This window comes from Astatotilapia calliptera, chromosome 7, assembly GCF_964374335.1.
Source record: "Astatotilapia calliptera chromosome 7, fAstCal68.1, whole genome shotgun sequence".
Lineage (NCBI taxonomy): Eukaryota > Metazoa > Chordata > Actinopteri > Cichliformes > Cichlidae > Astatotilapia > Astatotilapia calliptera.
In genome coordinates, this window is record NC_137428.1 from 34368194 (window position 1) to 34387325 (window position 19132).

The 19132-nt window shown below is 43.6% G+C and overlaps 2 protein-coding genes across 2 annotated transcripts; both read left to right on the forward strand.

Annotated features, from left to right (window-relative positions):
* The first annotated feature begins 6621 nt into the window (after nucleotides 1-6621).
* Nucleotides 6622-10457, forward strand: LOC145430081 (uncharacterized). Its single transcript, XM_080304449.1, has 2 exons — nucleotides 6622-7054; nucleotides 7185-10457. Exon 2 carries the CDS (start codon nucleotides 8239-8241, stop codon nucleotides 10450-10452), a length of 2214 nt encoding a protein of 737 aa, XP_080160575.1. The 5' UTR covers nucleotides 6622-7054; nucleotides 7185-8238; the 3' UTR covers nucleotides 10453-10457.
* Nucleotides 10458-10480: 23 nt separating this feature from the next.
* Nucleotides 10481-18065, forward strand: LOC145430080 (endogenous retrovirus group K member 18 Pol protein). Its single transcript, XM_080304448.1, has one exon. The coding sequence runs from the start codon at nucleotides 10501-10503 to the stop codon at nucleotides 14599-14601; it is 4101 nt and encodes a 1366-aa protein (XP_080160574.1). The 5' UTR covers nucleotides 10481-10500; the 3' UTR covers nucleotides 14602-18065.
* Nucleotides 18066-19132: the final 1067 nt, after the last annotated feature.

A 19132-nucleotide genomic window follows, 5' to 3' on the forward strand; every position in this document is an offset into this window, starting at 1 on the left:
CAGACACACACTGTGTAAATGCAAAAATTACAGGAATAATCAACAGTATTAACTGTATCATTCCAGTGCCATGAACAGCAATCTCAAACGGAAGTTGGGTGAAGTCCATTAACTACAGGTCTTCACTGTGGTCACTGTACCAAACCAGCACACTAATGAATAGAATTCCTCATTCAATAACTATTTCTAATGGACCAGCTTCTCGATATATCCTACATACATCAGTCCTTCCAAAAAACAAACTATTGTTGAATCTGAATGTCATCTTTCTGGCTTTGCACTCAGCAAAGTAATTGACAACATTACTCAAGTCCAAATTTCTAGTGGTATACTTATCTTGCACTCTTTTGTCCTATATGTAAATGTAATTTATAACTGCGCCAACAAACTACTTCATGATCCATTCACCAAAAAACAAATTGTTTCATAGTTGATGTCAAGAGGTTCATTGGGCTTTTCCACAAATGACAGTGTTAGACAGACAGTTAGGAAGTACATGTAATATACTTCCCACTATGCCCCAAACCATTAAAACTAGGGGTGTATGGCGTTATTTTTGTGCCATTATTCTGAGCGCATGTAAAAAACATTTGCAGGTGCACGTGTTGCATTTTGAGGAGAAATTTATTTTGAGTGAAGAAAAGCTAAATTTGAGTGAACAAAACTCGTTGCTGTGTGCAAAACATGTATTTCAGTGTTTGCTATTATCCATACACACAATAGCAGCCCCTCTCGCTCAGTTTTTGCATTTGCGCTCGCTCCCTTAATCGATGTAATCAACTTTAATTTAATGCAAGTGTAAAACAAATGCACAGAAATCAATTATTTTTCTACAATAATTAAATAGACTCAACATCTTTCTTCAACAGAACTGCAGACTGCACAGATGGTACCTTCCCAAAGGATAAAGTACTATAGCTTACTAGGATGTATATTAGACTTATTAGTTACTATATACAATAATGGATTTCTATACATTTAATCAGATGGCCACTTTTGTTGTAAAATTCAGATAATTATTTATTCAAAGTTTTTAAATGACATAACAAAGAAAAATATTTCTTTGTGCCCCCCTTTCCCTGTTAATGCCCAACCTGGCCCCTGCACAGTTACCAGCCGACAGCTACGTAGAAAAGGATCCTGGTGTTATTTGTCTCTCAGAAACAGTTCATAACTTCATAACTTATCCATGTCACCTAAAAGGAAAACCTGTTTCTCCATCACCTGTTCAGCTGTGATGATTCAGTAAGGACATCTCCTGGTTTCATCTTCATGTTTCCCTCTCACCAGATGTCCAAACAGATATCATGACCAGCAGCTTTTACAGCTGTGGCTCCAGCAAACCTCAGCTGATACTAGAAAGTAATATTAAATACATTCTAACAACAGCTTATCATGCTTAAACGCGCTGCTGTTTATCCGCTGGTCTCCTCTTTCTAGCGCAAAGTGGGTGATAAACAAACAAGAAAGACGGGACTTGTGGCAGAAAAGCCGATCAGCTGATCATTGATCAGTTTCATGCTTGAAGTAATAACAGGAGAGGAAGGGGGAGTGAATGAGAGAAGTAGATGCAACTGCGCAGCAAAGACAAAAATGTCTATTTTTTAATTCTAGCTGAAGTACGGGACAAATCGCTTCCTTTTCACCTCAATACAGAACTCCGATGGCCAGTCCAGCTGGGGCTCAATATATCAGTTATCAGTTATTAAGCTTAACGTGGAAATACTATGCAAACATTCAGGGATGAACTTACACACTTGTTTTACTTCTCTGGGATAGTTTTCGCCGAGATGAAATGCCGCGTGTATGTAGCGTGTAGCGAAGCTCCAAATACTCCAACAGACCACCGACAGGTCTCGCAGACAACAGCCGCTCTATCACGTGACACATACTGCTCCGATGCGCCGAGCTGGGTTACGCCAAGTAGCGCGGTTTGTGAGGTGATTTTGTGACACTTCGGATCGGATTACATTTTTTATTTCTCTCTGATATCCGATCCAGTAATTTAGGTCAGTATCGGACCGATACCGATACGTAATATCGGATCGGTCCATCTCTATCACAAATATTAGATCTTGAAACCACATTATCAAAACAAAGATTTTTTTTTCTTTTAGGTATAACAGTTACATAATTGGTAAAATATACTATTCTGTGTTTTACCTGTCCCTTTCTCTCCTACACTACTGATAACTATTGGTCTCTCCCAGAGTCAGTGACCTAGTGGATACGGTACTTCCAGAATGAATGAAACAGGCATGACAGGAAAACAACAACAAAAAAAAATGGTAATGCGTACCGTATTTTTTGTACCACAAGGCACACCAGATTATAAGGTGCATTAAGCGAAACAAAACAGTCAGATAAGTCAAACTTTACTCAATTCATTCTTCTTGCTTCCTCCACTTCCGTACTATTGATTCATTAATGTTGAATTCTCTTGCAGCTGCTCTATTCCCATGTTGTTGCAGTGTATTAATGACTAACCTCGTATTGTGGATGGATTATCTCAGTTGTTCTCCCAACTGAAGTTTGGTCCGTTTACAGCATCTTACCATGCAACTGCATTTGTCCCTAACTATTGGGAACCCTTGGAACTTGGAAAAAAGTTAGCGTTCATCCTCCAGCTTTACTGTTTAGTAGAGGTGGGAATCACCATACATCCCACGATACTATATTATCACAATACTTAACGCACGATACGATATTATTGCAATTTTTAAAAATATTTTGCGATATTCAGAGTCTGTACATAAAGGTAAACTTTATCAATATTCATTTTATCTAATATCAAATTCTCGCACTCAGTCTTTCTCTCATTTCAGTCAGTTTTATTGTTGACAAACTTGAACGGTTTGTATTACAGTCTAGTCCAACTTAACTGAATGCAACCATCTGGTACAATTATAGCTATTCTGAACTATGCAATTTTGAAAACTATGCAGCCCATTCAGCAACTGAAGAATTTGAAAGTAAATTAAAACAAAATATAATTTTGCATTAAATAAAAAAGAAACTAGCAAGCTAACTTCTTGTTAACTTCTAACTCCATTAAATTTAATAAATTCTGTTTTCATGGATCCCTGGCCTGTTAAACTTAATTGTCACACCTGGTAAAGCAGCAACGCTGATCATTTTATTAAAGGTGAAAGAATTTAGATGGTTTTTAACTCTCAGTGATGCTGCAGTGTTCGTTTGACTTTGGGACCTGAAACAGACGGAGTTTTGGACCCAGATTACTCCGCGAGGTTCCTGACTACAATAGCCGTAATGCTCCGTAGTGGTGTGCGATACTGCATATTTTGGTATTGAGCCGATACCAAGTAAATACGGACCTGTATCGCCGATACCAATACCAATACTTTTCAATAAATAAGGTGGGTGTGTTCTTGAATTGCTAAATCTCAATTAATTTTCATGACCTTCAGTGTTTTTTGTGTTTCCTTTTTATTATTAAATAGTTAAAACCCAGGACATAATTTAGACAAAGTTTATAATTGACCCTGTGCACGAGAAAATGCTAACTTCTAAATCATGTCCAAAACTCGAAAAATGGAAAGGTCGTGTTAAGTTACAAAGACCAGAAGGTGGGAACACTCACCACTGTTGTGTCATAAAAAATCTAATGATCAATTTTGATGTATAAAGCGTTTAGATCGATCAGTTGTTTACATCACTCAACACAAGCAGAACTGCATTACTGCATGCAGAAGACACATCATCCACATTCAGAAGCACATCTCTGTATAGTGACAGTTCTTATGATTTAAACAGGCAAATGTTCAGCATTCAAACTACAGGTGAAGAACAGTCAAACCAGATGTTTCTCCCATTATGTCGAGATCAGCTAGTCAAGTACACACCTACACAGCATGTTAACAAACCGTGAAAAAAGCCACACAAAAAATGAATGATTGCTGGTAACGGTTTCTATACATTAGTATTTACGAAGGGTATGTTGTGACTTACCTTAAAAATTACAGCGGTCCCTCGCTAATAACGCGGTTCACCTTTCACCTCGCTGTTTTGCAGTTTTTTAGTGCAAGTTTGCATGCTTACTTCTTTTTACATCACATTGTGTCCCGCATCCTGATCGCTGCAGACGATCTCCTCCATGACGTCTCTCCTGTACAGTACAGAATCGCTGCATCGATCGCTAGCGGTGTGACTCTGAAGTGCAGTACTGTATGTCCACGATGTCCACCAAACGTTTTGCACCGTCAAAAAATAAAATTGGCTACGGGGAAAAAATATTGACAAGTCGATGAACATCATTTACGGATATATTGGGTAAATGCCTAAGACATCTATAGAAATGTAAATCGCTGTTTGATTCATTCATTTGCTTAACTTGTTTTGGACCGTAAACAGGGCGTGAATAGGACACCGGAAACAAAGCTCCCCACAGGAGTTTCCGCACCAGAAGTAGCATATGCTAACGTGCACATAGTCAATTAAATAGAAAATGCTTGTGACGGGGCGTGGCCTGCAATGCCACTGCAGGTGAGAAATACTCACCTGTACGGCATCTACAATCACGCCTTGAAGGCTTAAAACCTGTTTAAACTCAACTGAGAGCTAAAACTCAGCAGAGGGTTCAAAGCTATGTGCCAGTGACTGAATATCAGCCGCTGATAAAGTGGGTTTGCCTATAAAGTGCTCTGTAGGGAAACAAGCACCAGCAGCTCTGCGCTCAGGAAACAAACCATATTTACTTACATGTCTGTTTCACCTGCTCTTGTTCCATTTCTGTTTTGTCCTCATTCTCCATCTCCCTCTCTGTTCCTCTCTCTCTCCCTCTTTGTGCTGACAATCAAGCCAAACACCAACATCATCAAATATACAGTTGAAAACAGGTTTTTAGGTTGATAAATATAAAAAAAACATAATTGTTAACTTTAAGAGTAAAGAGAGAAACTATCTGTATTTCTTAATTGCACATGGCACCAAATTGTATTCAAAATTGAGCCACACTTATGGAGGTCCACAATTCTTTTCCTGGTGTTTTGGTTGACATCTCTTGATTTTCCCATGTCATAGAAACAGGCTGTGTTTTGCCTTATATGCATCCACAGGTGTGCCACCAGTTTACTCACATGGACTCTACTAACCTATCAGAAGCTTCTTCAGCTCAGAATGGAATCGTCTGGAGTTTCTTATTAATTAACAACAAACTTGGTGTATATGTACTCCTACATTTGATGAAAGTGATAAAAAATAGACAGCTCTGTCTCTCTTTATTCTGACATTTAACTAATTCAAAAGATATTTCAATATTTATTTATCCAAAACAAAACAAGTTTACTCTAAATCAGGGGTCGGCAACCCTGGGCACGCGTGCCATAGTTGGCACGCAAAGGGTTAACTGATGGCACGGCCATAGCTGGACTGGCCATCGGGCATACCGGGCATTTGCTCGGTGGCCCGATGATTTTTATATATTTTTTGTAACGGTATAAACAATGAAAGGTGTTGGATTGGCCAGATGCTGGCCGGTGTGTAAAAATAACTCAGTTGTTTGGTAGTGGCATCGCGGAGCTTCCACAGATTCAGTAAAATTAACAAGTGGTGGAGGCCAGCACTTGGATGAGGGAGATTGGAGGCAGGAGGAGGAGAGACCCGAGGCGGGGCGGTCCGAGTGTCAGGTGAACTGAACTTCAGGTAAGAAGTTATGGCCTGCAGTCTATCTGGGTCAGATATAAACCAAGTTTAGGTGGAGTTTATTTTCGTTGTGCTGACTTTTTACAGCCAGTTACAATAACTCGTACTGCGTACTAGCTAGCATGACGGAGTTTCTATACAGCTGGGTGGGTGCTACTATGTTACTGATAGTGAACTTTGTTTTATTCATAAGGTTAGTTAGTAGAGTTGCCAACCGCCCCGTAAAAAGACGGAATCGTCCCGCATTCAGAGAAATTATTGTGCGTTTCATGTTGAGCTGAGAGGGGACGCAGTTTGTCCCGGATTTCAGCTACAATGAAAAAAGACACAAAGGTGGAGTTATTCTTTGTCTTTGCTGCACAGCTGCCTCTTCTCCTCCCATTCTCTCCTGTTGCTACTTTAATCATGAAATTGATCAATGATCAGCTGATCAGCTTTTCTCTCTTGTTTGTTTATCGCTCACTTTGCGCCAGAAAGAGGAAATTGCTGGATGTCACGCTAAACAACAGCAGCACGTTTAAGCTTGATCAGCTGTTGTTAGAATTTATTTAATATTAATTTCTAGTATCAGCTGATGTTTGCTGGAGCCACAGCTGTAAAAGCTGCTGGTCATGATATCGGTTTGGATATGTGGTGAGAGGGAAACATGAAGATGAAACCAGGAGATGTCCTTACTGAACCATCAGAGCTGAACAGGTGATGGAGAAACAGGTTTACCTTTTAGGTGACATGAATGAGTTGAAGGGAAGTTATGAACTGTTGCTGAGAGACAAATAACACCAATATCATTTTCTAAGTAGCTGACAGCTGGTAACTGTGCAGGGGTGGGTCTAGCAAAGTTTTGCCAGGGGGCCAGGTGGGGTGGCGGCATTAACAGGGAAAGGGGGGCACAAAGAAATACAGCCCGGGCTGTTTTTTTGTCCCAGTCCAGCCCTGGGCACGACATGCACTGAATTAATCTGAGAAGTGAAGAAAATATAATCTGATCAAACATTATTCAGCTTTAAATATTGTTCAGCTTTAAAGTTACTGTGCAACTGTGTAATAAAAATGTGCTCACAGCTTTAAAGTTACTGTGCAACTGTGTGCTCACGACTTTGGCCTTGAGAGCGATAAGAAGCGATCGCCTCATCCTGCAGGCGAAAGATATCTGCAAGCGAAGAGACTAGAACACTCAAGGCCGCTTTCCTTTTATGGAGTTGTTTTTCTGCTAATGCAGCACTTTCCTCACAACCCCCTCCTTAGGTTTTAGAGAATATATACCCATCCTCACAGAAAATATGAGGAATCTCCTGATGTGAGCTGTTTGAGAGGTTGTCTCTGTCTCAATAAAAGTTCACTGATTCCCCCATCTGCTGCAGGTGTCCGGTTGTCTTCATTCTCCGCCAGCCTGGTTAAGTCAATTCCTCCTTAACATCTAAAAGAACCTATTTAATGAAGGAAGACGGGTTCACTTTGTGTTTAATATTATTCTATTGCTGTTGTTGTTTTTTTTATATCCTTCAATTGGCGTCACGGAACAGGATCCGCTCCAGGCCAAACTGGAACGGGGGGGAGGACATCAGCCGTGGTCTGAGTGAACGGAGTTTGGACAAAAGCTGTGTGCACACAAAAACAAGGTAAGCAGACCTTTTATTTCTGCTATATTGAACATTATAAAAATACTTAGTGTCCAAACTCCTAGTAATTCATAACCAAAATTGTCTGGCTTACTTAAGGCTTGCTGAGAATCAGACAAGTGAATAAGAGATAAGTGAATAAGAAATAAGTGAATAAGTGAATAAAGATAAGAGTGAACTGAGGTCTGACCACGGTTGCGGCCGACGGGTCGCTCTCCGGTGTCGGATAAATACCTCAGCAGGTCTGGGACCTTGAAAGGGTTTATTAGTAACGCCTTTCTAAACAAATTAAAAGGTTAAAGGCCTTGAGAATATTTTTTAGTAATATTCTCTAAACTACAGAAGGGTTAGGAAGGCCCAGAGGACTTTATTAGAAAAGATCCTCTAAAACTTAAAAAAGAGAAGTACTGGTTGGAGTCCAAAAGGAGAGGTCCCTTTGATCAATAGGAGAAAACGGATCTCTTCTTAAAACCCCGATGATTTTAGTGTTTTAAATGTTTTGATGTTCTGTTTGATATTGGACACACATAAATACACGCTGAATGCTTGCTGTGGAACACTGGGCAGGACAGTTTGGTTCTCCGTGTTCACAGATTACACAATTAAAGGAACTAGGTTCCTCTTTTGGTTAAAATAATACACCACACATAGAATTTTTTTTACACATTTATTACATACATAAGGAGGGTAATGAGTGACTGCAGGTAATGTATGAAGTGTGAATGAGACGTGTGAACAAGGTGACAACCAACTAGCACCCCTATCAGGAAGCTCTAGGCAAGGTTACCCGCCAGACTCCGGTTTGGTAGAAGCTTGGTAACACCTGAAGGGATATTTCAGTGCTGACTCACCTTTAAAGCAGCGCCCCAGCTGATTAGTGCCTAACAGAGGCAGAAACCCAGCTGGCCCAAATTCTCCTTTAAAATCAATAAAAGAACACTCCTCCATTGACAGTAAAATGGATGGAGAATTAGATCGACAAACTAATGATGATGGTTGGGGTCCCGGTGTTATTCTTAGCACATTGGGAGAACAATTAACATGTGTTGAGACAGTCATCAACTCCACACACCAGCCTAAAGAAGCAAAAAAGCAGAAAGAGTCATTGAGGAAAACAGCTGAAAGGTTAATGAAAGAAAAGGGAAAGAATGAGGGGAGTAGTGGTAATTGGGGAATAATTTGGCAGAATAAGGCTATGCAGGCAAAAGAGAAAGAGGAAGAAGCCAACTCAGCAGCAGCAGGTGCAGGTGTGATAAGCGGGGTGAGACACAGAAAGGAAGCAGATAAGCACGCAGGCCGCAAAGCTAAATTTAATCACTGGGTGTGTTTATGGGAAACTGCAAAACCACACATGAAGAAAAATAGGTCTCAGCCACCTCCCTATTCTGCCTCAGTCCAGACTCCTCCCTCGGCAGGCATATATCCGGTACTTAATATCTCTGGTGGAATAATGACTATTGGAGAAGAACCGCCCGTAGCTCCAACTCCCATAGATACCAAGCATTTTTGCCCAGGAAGCTCCTCTCTGTCGGCGACACCCTCAGCTAGTAGTAGAGCCCCCTCTTCCATCTCCCATTGTTCTGGAACCGGATCTGAGGGCCTAACTGACCCATTTGCGAGCGCACCATTTGCGGTTCGAATGAACAGACAGGAACCCACTGAACAACAATTAACTGATCTAGAAGCAGCATTACGCAGCTGCTTAAATGAACGTAGGTCAGTGGTCCAGGTGAATAATCGTGTTGCGTCAGCCCCTCTTTCCCGGTCCAACCCATTTGCCAGCACTCCCGTCGCTGTTAAAGGAGATCTGACCGCTACTGCAAAAACTGAGCCTGGCACTTCACCAAATGTCACAGTTAACATGTCTTTGGTGGGCCGTCAGGATCCGGAAACACAGATGAGTTTAGCCCACGTTTTTGCTGACACTGCTACCCCACCAGGCGGGGGAAAAACTGAGGATACTGATGATGAACTCAGTGACCTTAACAATACACCCCCCTCTACCCCTCACAGTTTAGGATATCAGACTAGATCTAAGGGCCCTGTGCCTCAGCCTCCAGGCATGTTTCCCCTGGTCCAGACTAAAGCGCAACGTAGACCAGTGTATCAACCTTATTCATTCGGAGATGTCCAGGCCCTAGTGGACAAACTCCCTGACATAATGGAGGGAGGGAATGCCTGGTTAGCTGGTTTGGATAAATACACAGCTGGACAGGACCTCGCACTGGGAGATTTTAGAGCTATTATAACTAGGTGCACATCCCGATCTCAGGCAGCGGATCTGGAACAAAATGCGGGTACTACCACGCATGAGAACGAGGTGCCACTAATGCAGGCCTTGAGGTTTATTGGACCGGCCCTGCGCAAACAATTCCCACCCAAAAATCAAGGCACCTTACAGAAATTTAAATGGGAGGAAAAGCAAAATCCCACCCATTATCTAAATCAGGCTGTTGAAGACTGGGTGAACCATACAGGTCATCACCCCAGTAGGACTTGTTCACAGAGCATGTGGTTTAGAAGGGCGGTGCTGAGGGGCATTCCGGAGTCAGTAAGCCAGAAAATGGAGGATAATCCTGATTTGCAGGACTGTGACTTTGCAATCTGGAAGAAACATTTGATTTTTAATCTTAACAAAGTGCAGATTAAGTCTGATGATAAAGCGGAGAGCGTCGAAGATTTACAGTTGCAACTGTTGAAGGTTCAGCTGCAGAAAGCGAAAAACGACCTGGGTGGAAAAGGTGACAAGCCTAAAAAGCAGCTTGTGGCCGCTGCGGCTCCCCCTCCTGGTCCAGTTGCCCCTGATTTGTATCCGAACCCGTGGCCAGCTGATCCACAGCCCCCCCAGTATGGTGCTTATCACTCACCGGCCCCTTATGGGCAGAGAGGTTCCCCATTTGGAGGAAACAGAGGTGGTTTCAGGGGAAGAGGTCAGATGGGAGGTGGTAGGGGAGGCCAGATGTATGTTTGTTTCCGGTGTGGACAACCTGGACACTGGGCTAAAGCGTGCCCTTTGAACCCGGCTGCTGGAAGAGGCAGGGGAGCCCGTGGTGGGCCCTATCAGCATCCTGGCCACAGAGGTGGACCTCGTGGTGCTTTAGTTGAAGTGCCCCCGGCCCCACAGATGCCTGTGATGGGGTGGGAGTACTACGAGGGTGGTCCCCAGCTATAGGACACCCCACAGACTGCCCAGGACGGTGAAGGGACAACGGCGGACCCTATGCTGTCCATAACTGTAGATAAAAGAAGAAGCAGCTTTTTAGTGGACACTGGAGCTACGTACTCCACCATTAAGGATGTTGCTCGTGAAAGACTTACTGACACAGTGATTACAGTGGTGGGCATATCTGGGGAACCTAAAACTCTGCCTTACACCGTGCCTCTCCCCACAACGGTTGGAGATCAGACTTTGTTACACAGCTATGTTTGTTCAAAACAGGCGCCTGTGAATTTACTGGGAAGAGACTTGTTGATTAAATTAGGAGCCACAATACTCTGCTCTTCACAAGGCCTAACTGTGACTCTCCCTACTGGTGTTGTGCTTCCCTGTTCTAATGGGCCAGAGGGAGGTGGTCAGTTTCTGCTGCAACCCTCCTCCTGTTTAGCGGACTCTGCTGACATCTACTGGGCATTATTGGAAGTTGAAACACCTGCTGAACCAGGAGTTTGGACTGCTTTTCAGCAATGGCGGCCGTGGCTCTCACTCCTGCATCCTTATGTCCCTCCCCCTGACCCACCTCATGTTACACTGTTTTATGACAGGCATGACACCACCTGGTACCAGCACATGTTCCAAGAGCAGTGTGAGGGGCGGGCTTGGTCTTTGAACATGTCATGCATTTTTGCGGCACCGGAGGGAGTGGCAGCAGCGGTTACTTTTACAACAGATCAATTACAGTGGTACATGATGTCTGATGAGGCAGCTCCCCATGTGTCACTGGCCTTACATCCTGGACACCAGGCTAAGGAGCTGGGTGGAATGGTTAAACGTTCCCTTGCGGCCACTGACTGGACACCTACAAAACTCCCACAGGTTTTGTTTTCTCCATCTACCAACACATACCAAATTTTAAATGATTGCTTTAATTCCTCAACACTGCAACATAGAGTGGTCAGCGGGTCACATGGCAGAGAACACACAGACCACTGTGATGCTGCGCCTTTACTCGACTCTCTTCCAGATTGTTTGTGGTCCCTTGGACCCACAGATGTAGGTTTAGTTGATGTGGAGCCAGTCTCTTTTCAACTGTCATCTGCTACCCCTTTGTGGCAGCCTCAGTACCCACACAAACCGGAGGCTGAGGCTGGGATTGCAGAAACAATTTCTGGTTTGGTCACTGCCGGTGTCCTGGAGCCCTCCTGCTCTAAGTGGAACACGCCCATCCTACCCGTTGAGAAAAAAGGCACGGGGAAGTTCAGAATGGCACATGATTTGAGAAGGATTAATGCCTTACTTGGCACTCCTACTTTGCCTGTGCCTAATCCTTATGTTGCCTTGACCAACCTCCCACCATCTCATGCCTGGTTCACCTGCATTGACTTGGCTAATGCCTTTTTCTGCCTCCCACTTCGTGAGTCACTGCGTGACATTTTCTCATTTACATTTAGAGGCCGACAATGGCGTTACACTCGCTTACCACAGGGATTTGCCCTCTCCCCAGGACTGTTTAATCAGTGTTTGAAAGAACTTTTACAAACCTGCCCACTACCATCTGACTGTATGTTAATACAATATGTGGATGACATTTTGCTGTCTGCCCCCACGGCTGACATCTGTTTGGAGGCCACCAGAGTGGTACTTCAACACCTGGCCAACACAGGTTTTAAAGTGAGCAAAACCAAACTACAGATTGCAAGAAAACAGGTTTCTTTTCTAGGCCGCATGGTCTCACAGTCCGGTATTTCCTTGTCCCCAGAACACAGGAACTCCATTTTGCACCATCCAAAACCTCTAACTGTAAAAGACATGTTGTCATTTTTGGGCCTGACTGGTTACAGCAGGACCTATGTCCCAGACTATGTTGGCCTTACTTCCCCTTTGCGCGCTTTGGTAAATGAACAAGGCATGAGAAACCTCTCTGCTCCCCTCTCATGGACTACAGAAACAGAACAGGCGTTTATAAAGTTAAAACAACAGCTTTCTGTCGCCTCTGACCTTGCTGTGCCAGATTATGCTTTGCCTTTTCATCTTGATGTTTCTGGAACTGGAACCCATATTAATGGTATCCTGTTCCAGAAAAAAGGGGGAGAGAGAAAAGTGTTGACATATGTAAGCGTAATGCTTGACAACACTGAAAAACGCCACCCACCGTGCACACAACACGTTTCTGGACTTGCAAAAATCATTCAGAAAACAGCACACATAGTGATGAACCACCCACTAAAAATTTTGACATCACACAGTGTGGTGGCCTACGTCTCTTCACAGGCCTTCACACTCACGTCACTCAGGCAGAGACGCCTCAGTACCATTTTGGAAGCACCACACATCACCTACTCACATGAAGGCATAAACATGGCTGATCACATGGGATCGGGGGAACCACATATGTGTGAAGAGGTTGTGCAGGTACAGGAGAAAATCAGGCCAGATTTGCAGGCAGAACCTCTAATGGATGCAGAAAAAGATTGGTTCACAGATGGATGTTGTTTCAGAACTGAAAGTGGAATGTTGAAGGCTGCATGGGCAATAGTGGAACAGACAGACATGAGATGGAAAACAGTGAAGGCAGAGCAGTTGACAGGACAACAGTCTGCACAGAGAGCTGAACTGAGAGCGGTGATTGAAGCCTTAAGGATGGGAAAGGGACAGAAAGTGAATATATACAGTGATTCAGCTTATGCTGTGGGAGCAGTGCATGTGGAGCTCAAGCAGTGGCTAAGAGCTGGTTTTTTGACAGCCAGCGGAAAGCCTATTAAACATGAGATGGAAATGAGGGAATTAGCGGAAGCACTGTTGTTACCTGTTAAGGTGGCAGTGGTAAAATGCAAAGGACACAGTGCCGGATTGGATTTAGTGGCATTAGGTAACAAACAGGCCGACTTAGTAGCTAAGCAGACAGCTGGTTACTTACCCTCCCTGATCATGGTAATGGACCCAGAAGCCACACCCCCTCCAGAAAGACCACCCATACAACTAGGCCTAGCCACAATCAGAGAGTTACAGGACAAAGCCAGCCCCCAGGAAAAATCATTATGGGTAACAAGAGGGGCCACAAACACAGACGTCTGGCGTGGCCCAGATGGAAGGCCCATTCTACCGCCAGGGGTCAGACAGACAGCAATGGAAGAGGCACATGGAGTGGGGCATGTGGGACCTGCACAAATGATGAGAAATTTAGCCGTCTGGTGGCACCCTTATTTAAAAGACATGACAAAATACATGGTTAAAACCTGTAAGGAGTGCAACCAATTTGGAATCAAGCCCGCCTTCAAGCCAATAGCAGGGTACTTCCCCATCCCACTTTGCCCAGGGAAAGAAATAATCATTGATTACACAGACATGGTGGACAGAGTAGGTAGTTACAGGTACCTGCTGGTGGCTGTGGATGCATTTTCAGGTTGGCCAGAAGCCTGGCCGACAGCAAGTGAAAACAGTAGAACTGTGGTGAAGTGTCTGATTAATCATTATATACCACAGCATGGGTTTCCCGAGGTCATAAGGTCGGACAATGGTTCACATTTCAGGAACCACGATCTGCAGAGGGTTGAAGCCGCATTAGGTTTGAAACATAAGTTTGGCTCAGTTTACCACCCCCAGTCCCAGGGGAAAGTGGAAAGGATGAATCAAACTCTAAAAACTAAATTGGCTAAAATCTGTGCACAGACCAAATTAGATTGGGTTAAAGCATTGCCTCTTGCATTAATGTCCATAAGATGCTCAGTAAATCAAACCTCTGGTTACACTCCATTTGAGTTGGAGCATGGCAGGCCTTTTCCTGGCCCCTCCTCTCGCCTGTTAATGTCGGATGAAGCTGATTCAGACCTCGATCCGAGGACATATTATAACATGCTCCGCAGTTTTGTTGCCCAGTATTCCTCACAGGTCGCTGAAAGAAACCAGCAAGAGCTGAAAGAGGCGGCTACACCTGGAATGGACTACGTCCTCCTGAAAGTCACAAAGAGAAAGTGGGCTGAGCCTCGCTGGACAGGCCCTTACCGCATAACAGAGCGGACCTCCCACGCTGTCAGGCTCGAAGGTAAAGGTGACACCTGGTTTCATTACACACAGTGCGCTGCTGCCACCGAACCAGGAAGAACCTTGAGAGAGGTGCAGAAGGACCTGTCAGAAGGGGCTGCAACAGCATCACCAACCACTTGAGGGAGCCAAAGCTCAACCTACAAGCCGGCTGGTTACAAAAGGGGGTGTTCTTCACACTGAACTAAACATTTTTATTTTTTTATTTTTAACATCTTTTATGACTTTGCTTTTATATTGGCTTGAGTTTTTAAGATTTACATTTTACATTGCAATAGTTTTAACCGCTGAAAGCTCATTTAAAGTTGTGTCACTGATACTTTTTGTTGCTCTTTAACTCCTAGAACACGCCCTTGGCGAGGTGGGGGGAACTGGACCACCTTTCTCTGCCCCATCATCCTCTATTGGACGACATCCAAGCTAAGTAAACATGTCTTGGCCCTTTCCCCCTGAAATGACAGGCAGGCAAAGATGTTGCGTCTTTGTTTCCTTCCTGGCCCTGGGTCTCATTCCCATTGGCATAATCCTGATCTGTGAAGGGCCCCCGACACTTCTGACACCTTCAAGTTCAAAAGCTTCGCCCCTTTCTGAAAGTTCCAATCTGACAAATGTAGCCCCTAGGGTCTTGCCCACCACTTCCTCTCCAGTTTTGCCCACGCCCGATCCAGTTAGAAAGAAACGAGACACGGTTACCTCCTGTACCCCAAGCACGACTAGAATGATTACTCTTTGTGTCCCCAACAATAAAAGTTGGGTAGTTGAAATAGATTTCGCTAGCTTCCCAGTCACTCCCGTCACCAAAGACCAAGGGGGGGATCTTTTTAACCTGGCAGTACATCTCTCCTCCTCAGTGTGGTATATAACCCTGGGAGGTTGGCATCAGTGGAAGTGGTCCAGTTTAGTGTCAGAAACGGACCTGGATTGGTCAAAGTACTCTAGGGGTCAGGCTTTGCACTGGAGAAACCAAAATATGCTCAGAATAGCAAAAAAACCGGATCTTTCAGGCTTAATTTTTACCCTAAAGGATCTGGCCTTGACCTCCTGTCAACAATTTATAATTGCCCCTTGGACTGATCGCACCGCCCTGTATTGGCAAATGGAAATATGCCCTAGCGTTGCTGCAGTTCCAAGCTCTGTAGTTAAAGATGATAATCCCACCTTTAATGGCCCTCCGGTGACATATACAAACGGGGGGAGAAATGGCCGAATACGCATTGTAGACACAAATAAAATGTCTAAAGATGACCTCTTCCAAATTCTAACCGGTATTTCTGGAGCAACAAACAACTGGTTACTACTAGCTGAACAAGCTGCTGACACGACGGCTTCCGACTGCATAGTATGTATGGGAGCCCGCCCCACTTTACGAGTTGTACCGGCGCCAGTCAATAGTGCATGCCTCCTGCATCTTATGAACAATACAAAACGAGGTCATTGCTCATATCTGGAAAATCACTTTCCTAAAACTCAACGCTCAGTCTCTAATAAACCACCTTTCTTTTCTTCAGATGTAGCTGTGAACAATTTCACTTGTATTAACCTGTCTGGCAATGCAGTAAAACTAGGTAGCTTGAACTCTTCTTGGTGCACTGAGATGACTGTTATGAAACCAAACTTCCGACCTACGGCTAGGGCTGATTTGTGGTGGTGGTGTGGCAATAACAAGTTATATGATGGTTTCCCTCGGGATGCGTCAGGTCTTTGCGCTCTCATAACTCTTATTTTACCTGTTTTAGTCACTCCAGTGGATCTCTCTATAGAAGTACACGAAGTTAGCCTCCCATCCTCCTCTGAACGCCGCTCTAAACGTTCTCTAATCCCAGGTTCAGCTCATAATCCAACCTATATTGATGCTGTAGGTATACCCCGTGGGGTCCCCGATGAATATAAACTGCGAGACCAGGTTAAAGCAGGATGGGCCTCGATACTTTGGATGGTTGAAATAAATGCGAATGTAGACAGAATTAACTACATTCACTTTAATGTGCAACTGTTGGCTAATTACACTCGAGATGGTTTTGAAGCTGTGCATGCACAGTTATCTGCCACTTCCCTAATGGCTTTCCAAAACAGGGTCGCAACGGATTTTCTCCTCGCAGAAAAAGGCGGAGTCTGCAGCCTTTTTGGTCAGGAGTGCTGTACCTATATCCCCAATAACACAGCTCCTGATGGTTCCCTCACTAAAGCTATTACTGGTCTCACAGCTCTTACTGTTAAAATGAAGGAACACTCGGGCGTTGATACTGCCATGTGGGACTCTTGGCTTAACATGTTTGGCAAATATAAGGCCCTTGTAGCTTCCATCCTAGTTTCCATCTCAGTTTTTGTTGCTATCCTAGTCACCTGCGGTTGCTGTTGTATTCCATGCATTCGATCCCTCTTCCAGAGACTGATTGTTACAGCTTTCACTCCTGAGGATAAGGATCTCGCCCGGCAGATGCCTTTATTGGCTAGTCAACTTCCCACCTCCTCGCCAACGGATGATGAAAACTCTGATCGTGAGGGTGACGAACATTATCGTCTTTCTCTTGTTTAAATGCTTCTAGAATGGTTGTTTCTCTGTGGTGTTTTGTATTAGGTTTGTTATTAATTGTTTCCCTCACCCAATTCCTATTGAAGGATATATCTGGTTGAACTGTGTCTGGTCGGGTTGTGAGGGTTAAGCGATGTTCTCAGGGTCTCCGGACTTAAGCCTGAGCGAATATGTACTCCCACAAATGGATATGAATTGTTTTATTCCACACCCATTCCTCACATTTTACCATATTCACTTTTGAATGTCCTTAGCAGTTACCGTTCTGAGTTTATTTTACAGTTGATTTATTCTTTCACATTTTCACGTTTATATCTCTCATTATTATAGTATACTCTGTACTCTCCACATTTTTATCATTACTTATGCTTTTTGGTTGCTGAGTTACAGGAACTGTTAATTTTGTGTCACTACCCTGGTTGCACTAACTCGTTGTATCCGTGTGTGCAGGACAGCTGTTACTGCTTTCATCGGGAACCGAGACTGCTTGCAGCCGACCCCTGGGCAGGGTGGTGCCTGGACTCTTTTCTCCTCATCTGCAATGACAGATAAATACAAATGATAAGACCCGAGGAGTTTTTCGAGCCAGGCTTCGACACGTCTCTGTGTTCCTTTGAATGTTACTTATTTTTGTGTGTTGACCCATTTAAGATGGGTCAAAAGGGGGATTTGAAGAAAATATAATCTGATCAAACATTATTCAGCTTTAAATATTGTTCAGCTTTAAAGTTACTGTGCAACTGTGTAATAAAAATGTGCTCACAGCTTTAAAGTTACTGTGCAACTGTGTGCTCACGACTTTGGCCTTGAGAGCGATAAGAAGCGATCGCCTCATCCTGCAGGCGAAAGATATCTGCAAGCGAAGAGACTAGAACACTCAAGGCCGCTTTCCTTTTATGGAGTTGTTTTTCTGCTAATGCAGCACTTTCCTCACAACCCCCTCCTTAGGTTTTAGAGAATATATACCCATCCTCACAGAAAATATGAGGAATCTCCTGATGTGAGCTGTTTGAGAGGTTGTCTCTGTCTCAATAAAAGTTCACTGATTCCCCCATCTGCTGCAGGTGTCCGGTTGTCTTCATTCTCCGCCAGCCTGGTTAAGTCAATTCCTCCTTAACATCTAAAAGAACCTATTTAATGAAGGAAGACGGGTTCACTTTGTGTTTAATATTATTCTATTGCTGTTGTTGTTTTTTTTATATCCTTCAGAAGGTGCATCACATCGCAAATCAGCTCGCATAGACACATTAGTTGTGCCTCTTCTTAATGACGGTATCTTAACTAACAACCCCAACTACCAGATTCAACTTGTAATTGGCTAAAAATAACTTAGCCTACTGGTGAGAGGGACGTTGCTAGTTTTCCACATTCTGACACTTCAAAGCTTCAGGAGCTTTCCGCTCAGCACAGCATCAGCACCACGGAAATACACGGATACATCCGTAGACTCGAGACACAATGCATTTTTGGGACTTTCAGGTGTATGGACCAATGTTTTATTTTCTGATCAAACCAGAAAGCTTTAATGAGCAGCTGGGTTTGTCTCGCATTAACTGGCTGGGTTAATGCCAGTTAATGCAACATCGAAGCAGCTAGAATCCACAGCTGTGCGTGTTCATGGAGCTTTCATTTTCACCTGCTGGACATCACTACCTGACAAGTTTAACTGTCTTCAGAACATTGCAGAGGCCTTATTGACAGTATTTGGCTCTACATATCTGTGTGAGCAGATTTTCTCTCACATGAGTGTCCTCAGGTCTGAATGCTGGACACTCGGAGACCTGTGTCTCTGAGTGGGAGACCAGAGATCACATTAACATGTGTGTCTCTGTATTAACAGACATGCCATATTGGCCCAGTTTATTTTTCTTATCATTCTTGGGAGGAGACCATAAATAGCATTTGTATTTTCTGTTGTACAATTCATTTGCTGTTATGGATAAAAAGTGTCTTTTTGTTTCAAAATAGCTGATAACTATTCGCTGATAACATCTTCGAACAAATATAATTCTATAAAGTAGTTCTATATAGTGTGTAAGTGCTAATATAGAGCGTTATTAAATTTATTGCTAATGCAATCATATGGCACACTGACCTCTGAGGAAAATTTAAATGGCACTC

Bases quoted from the DNA above. Each gene is read 5' to 3' on its own strand.
- LOC145430081 (XM_080304449.1), top strand. From the start codon at position 8,239: ATGGATGGAGAATTAGATCGACAAACTAATGATGATGGTTGGGGTCCC.
- LOC145430080 (XM_080304448.1), top strand. From the start codon at position 10,501: ATGCTGTCCATAACTGTAGATAAAAGAAGAAGCAGCTTTTTAGTGGAC.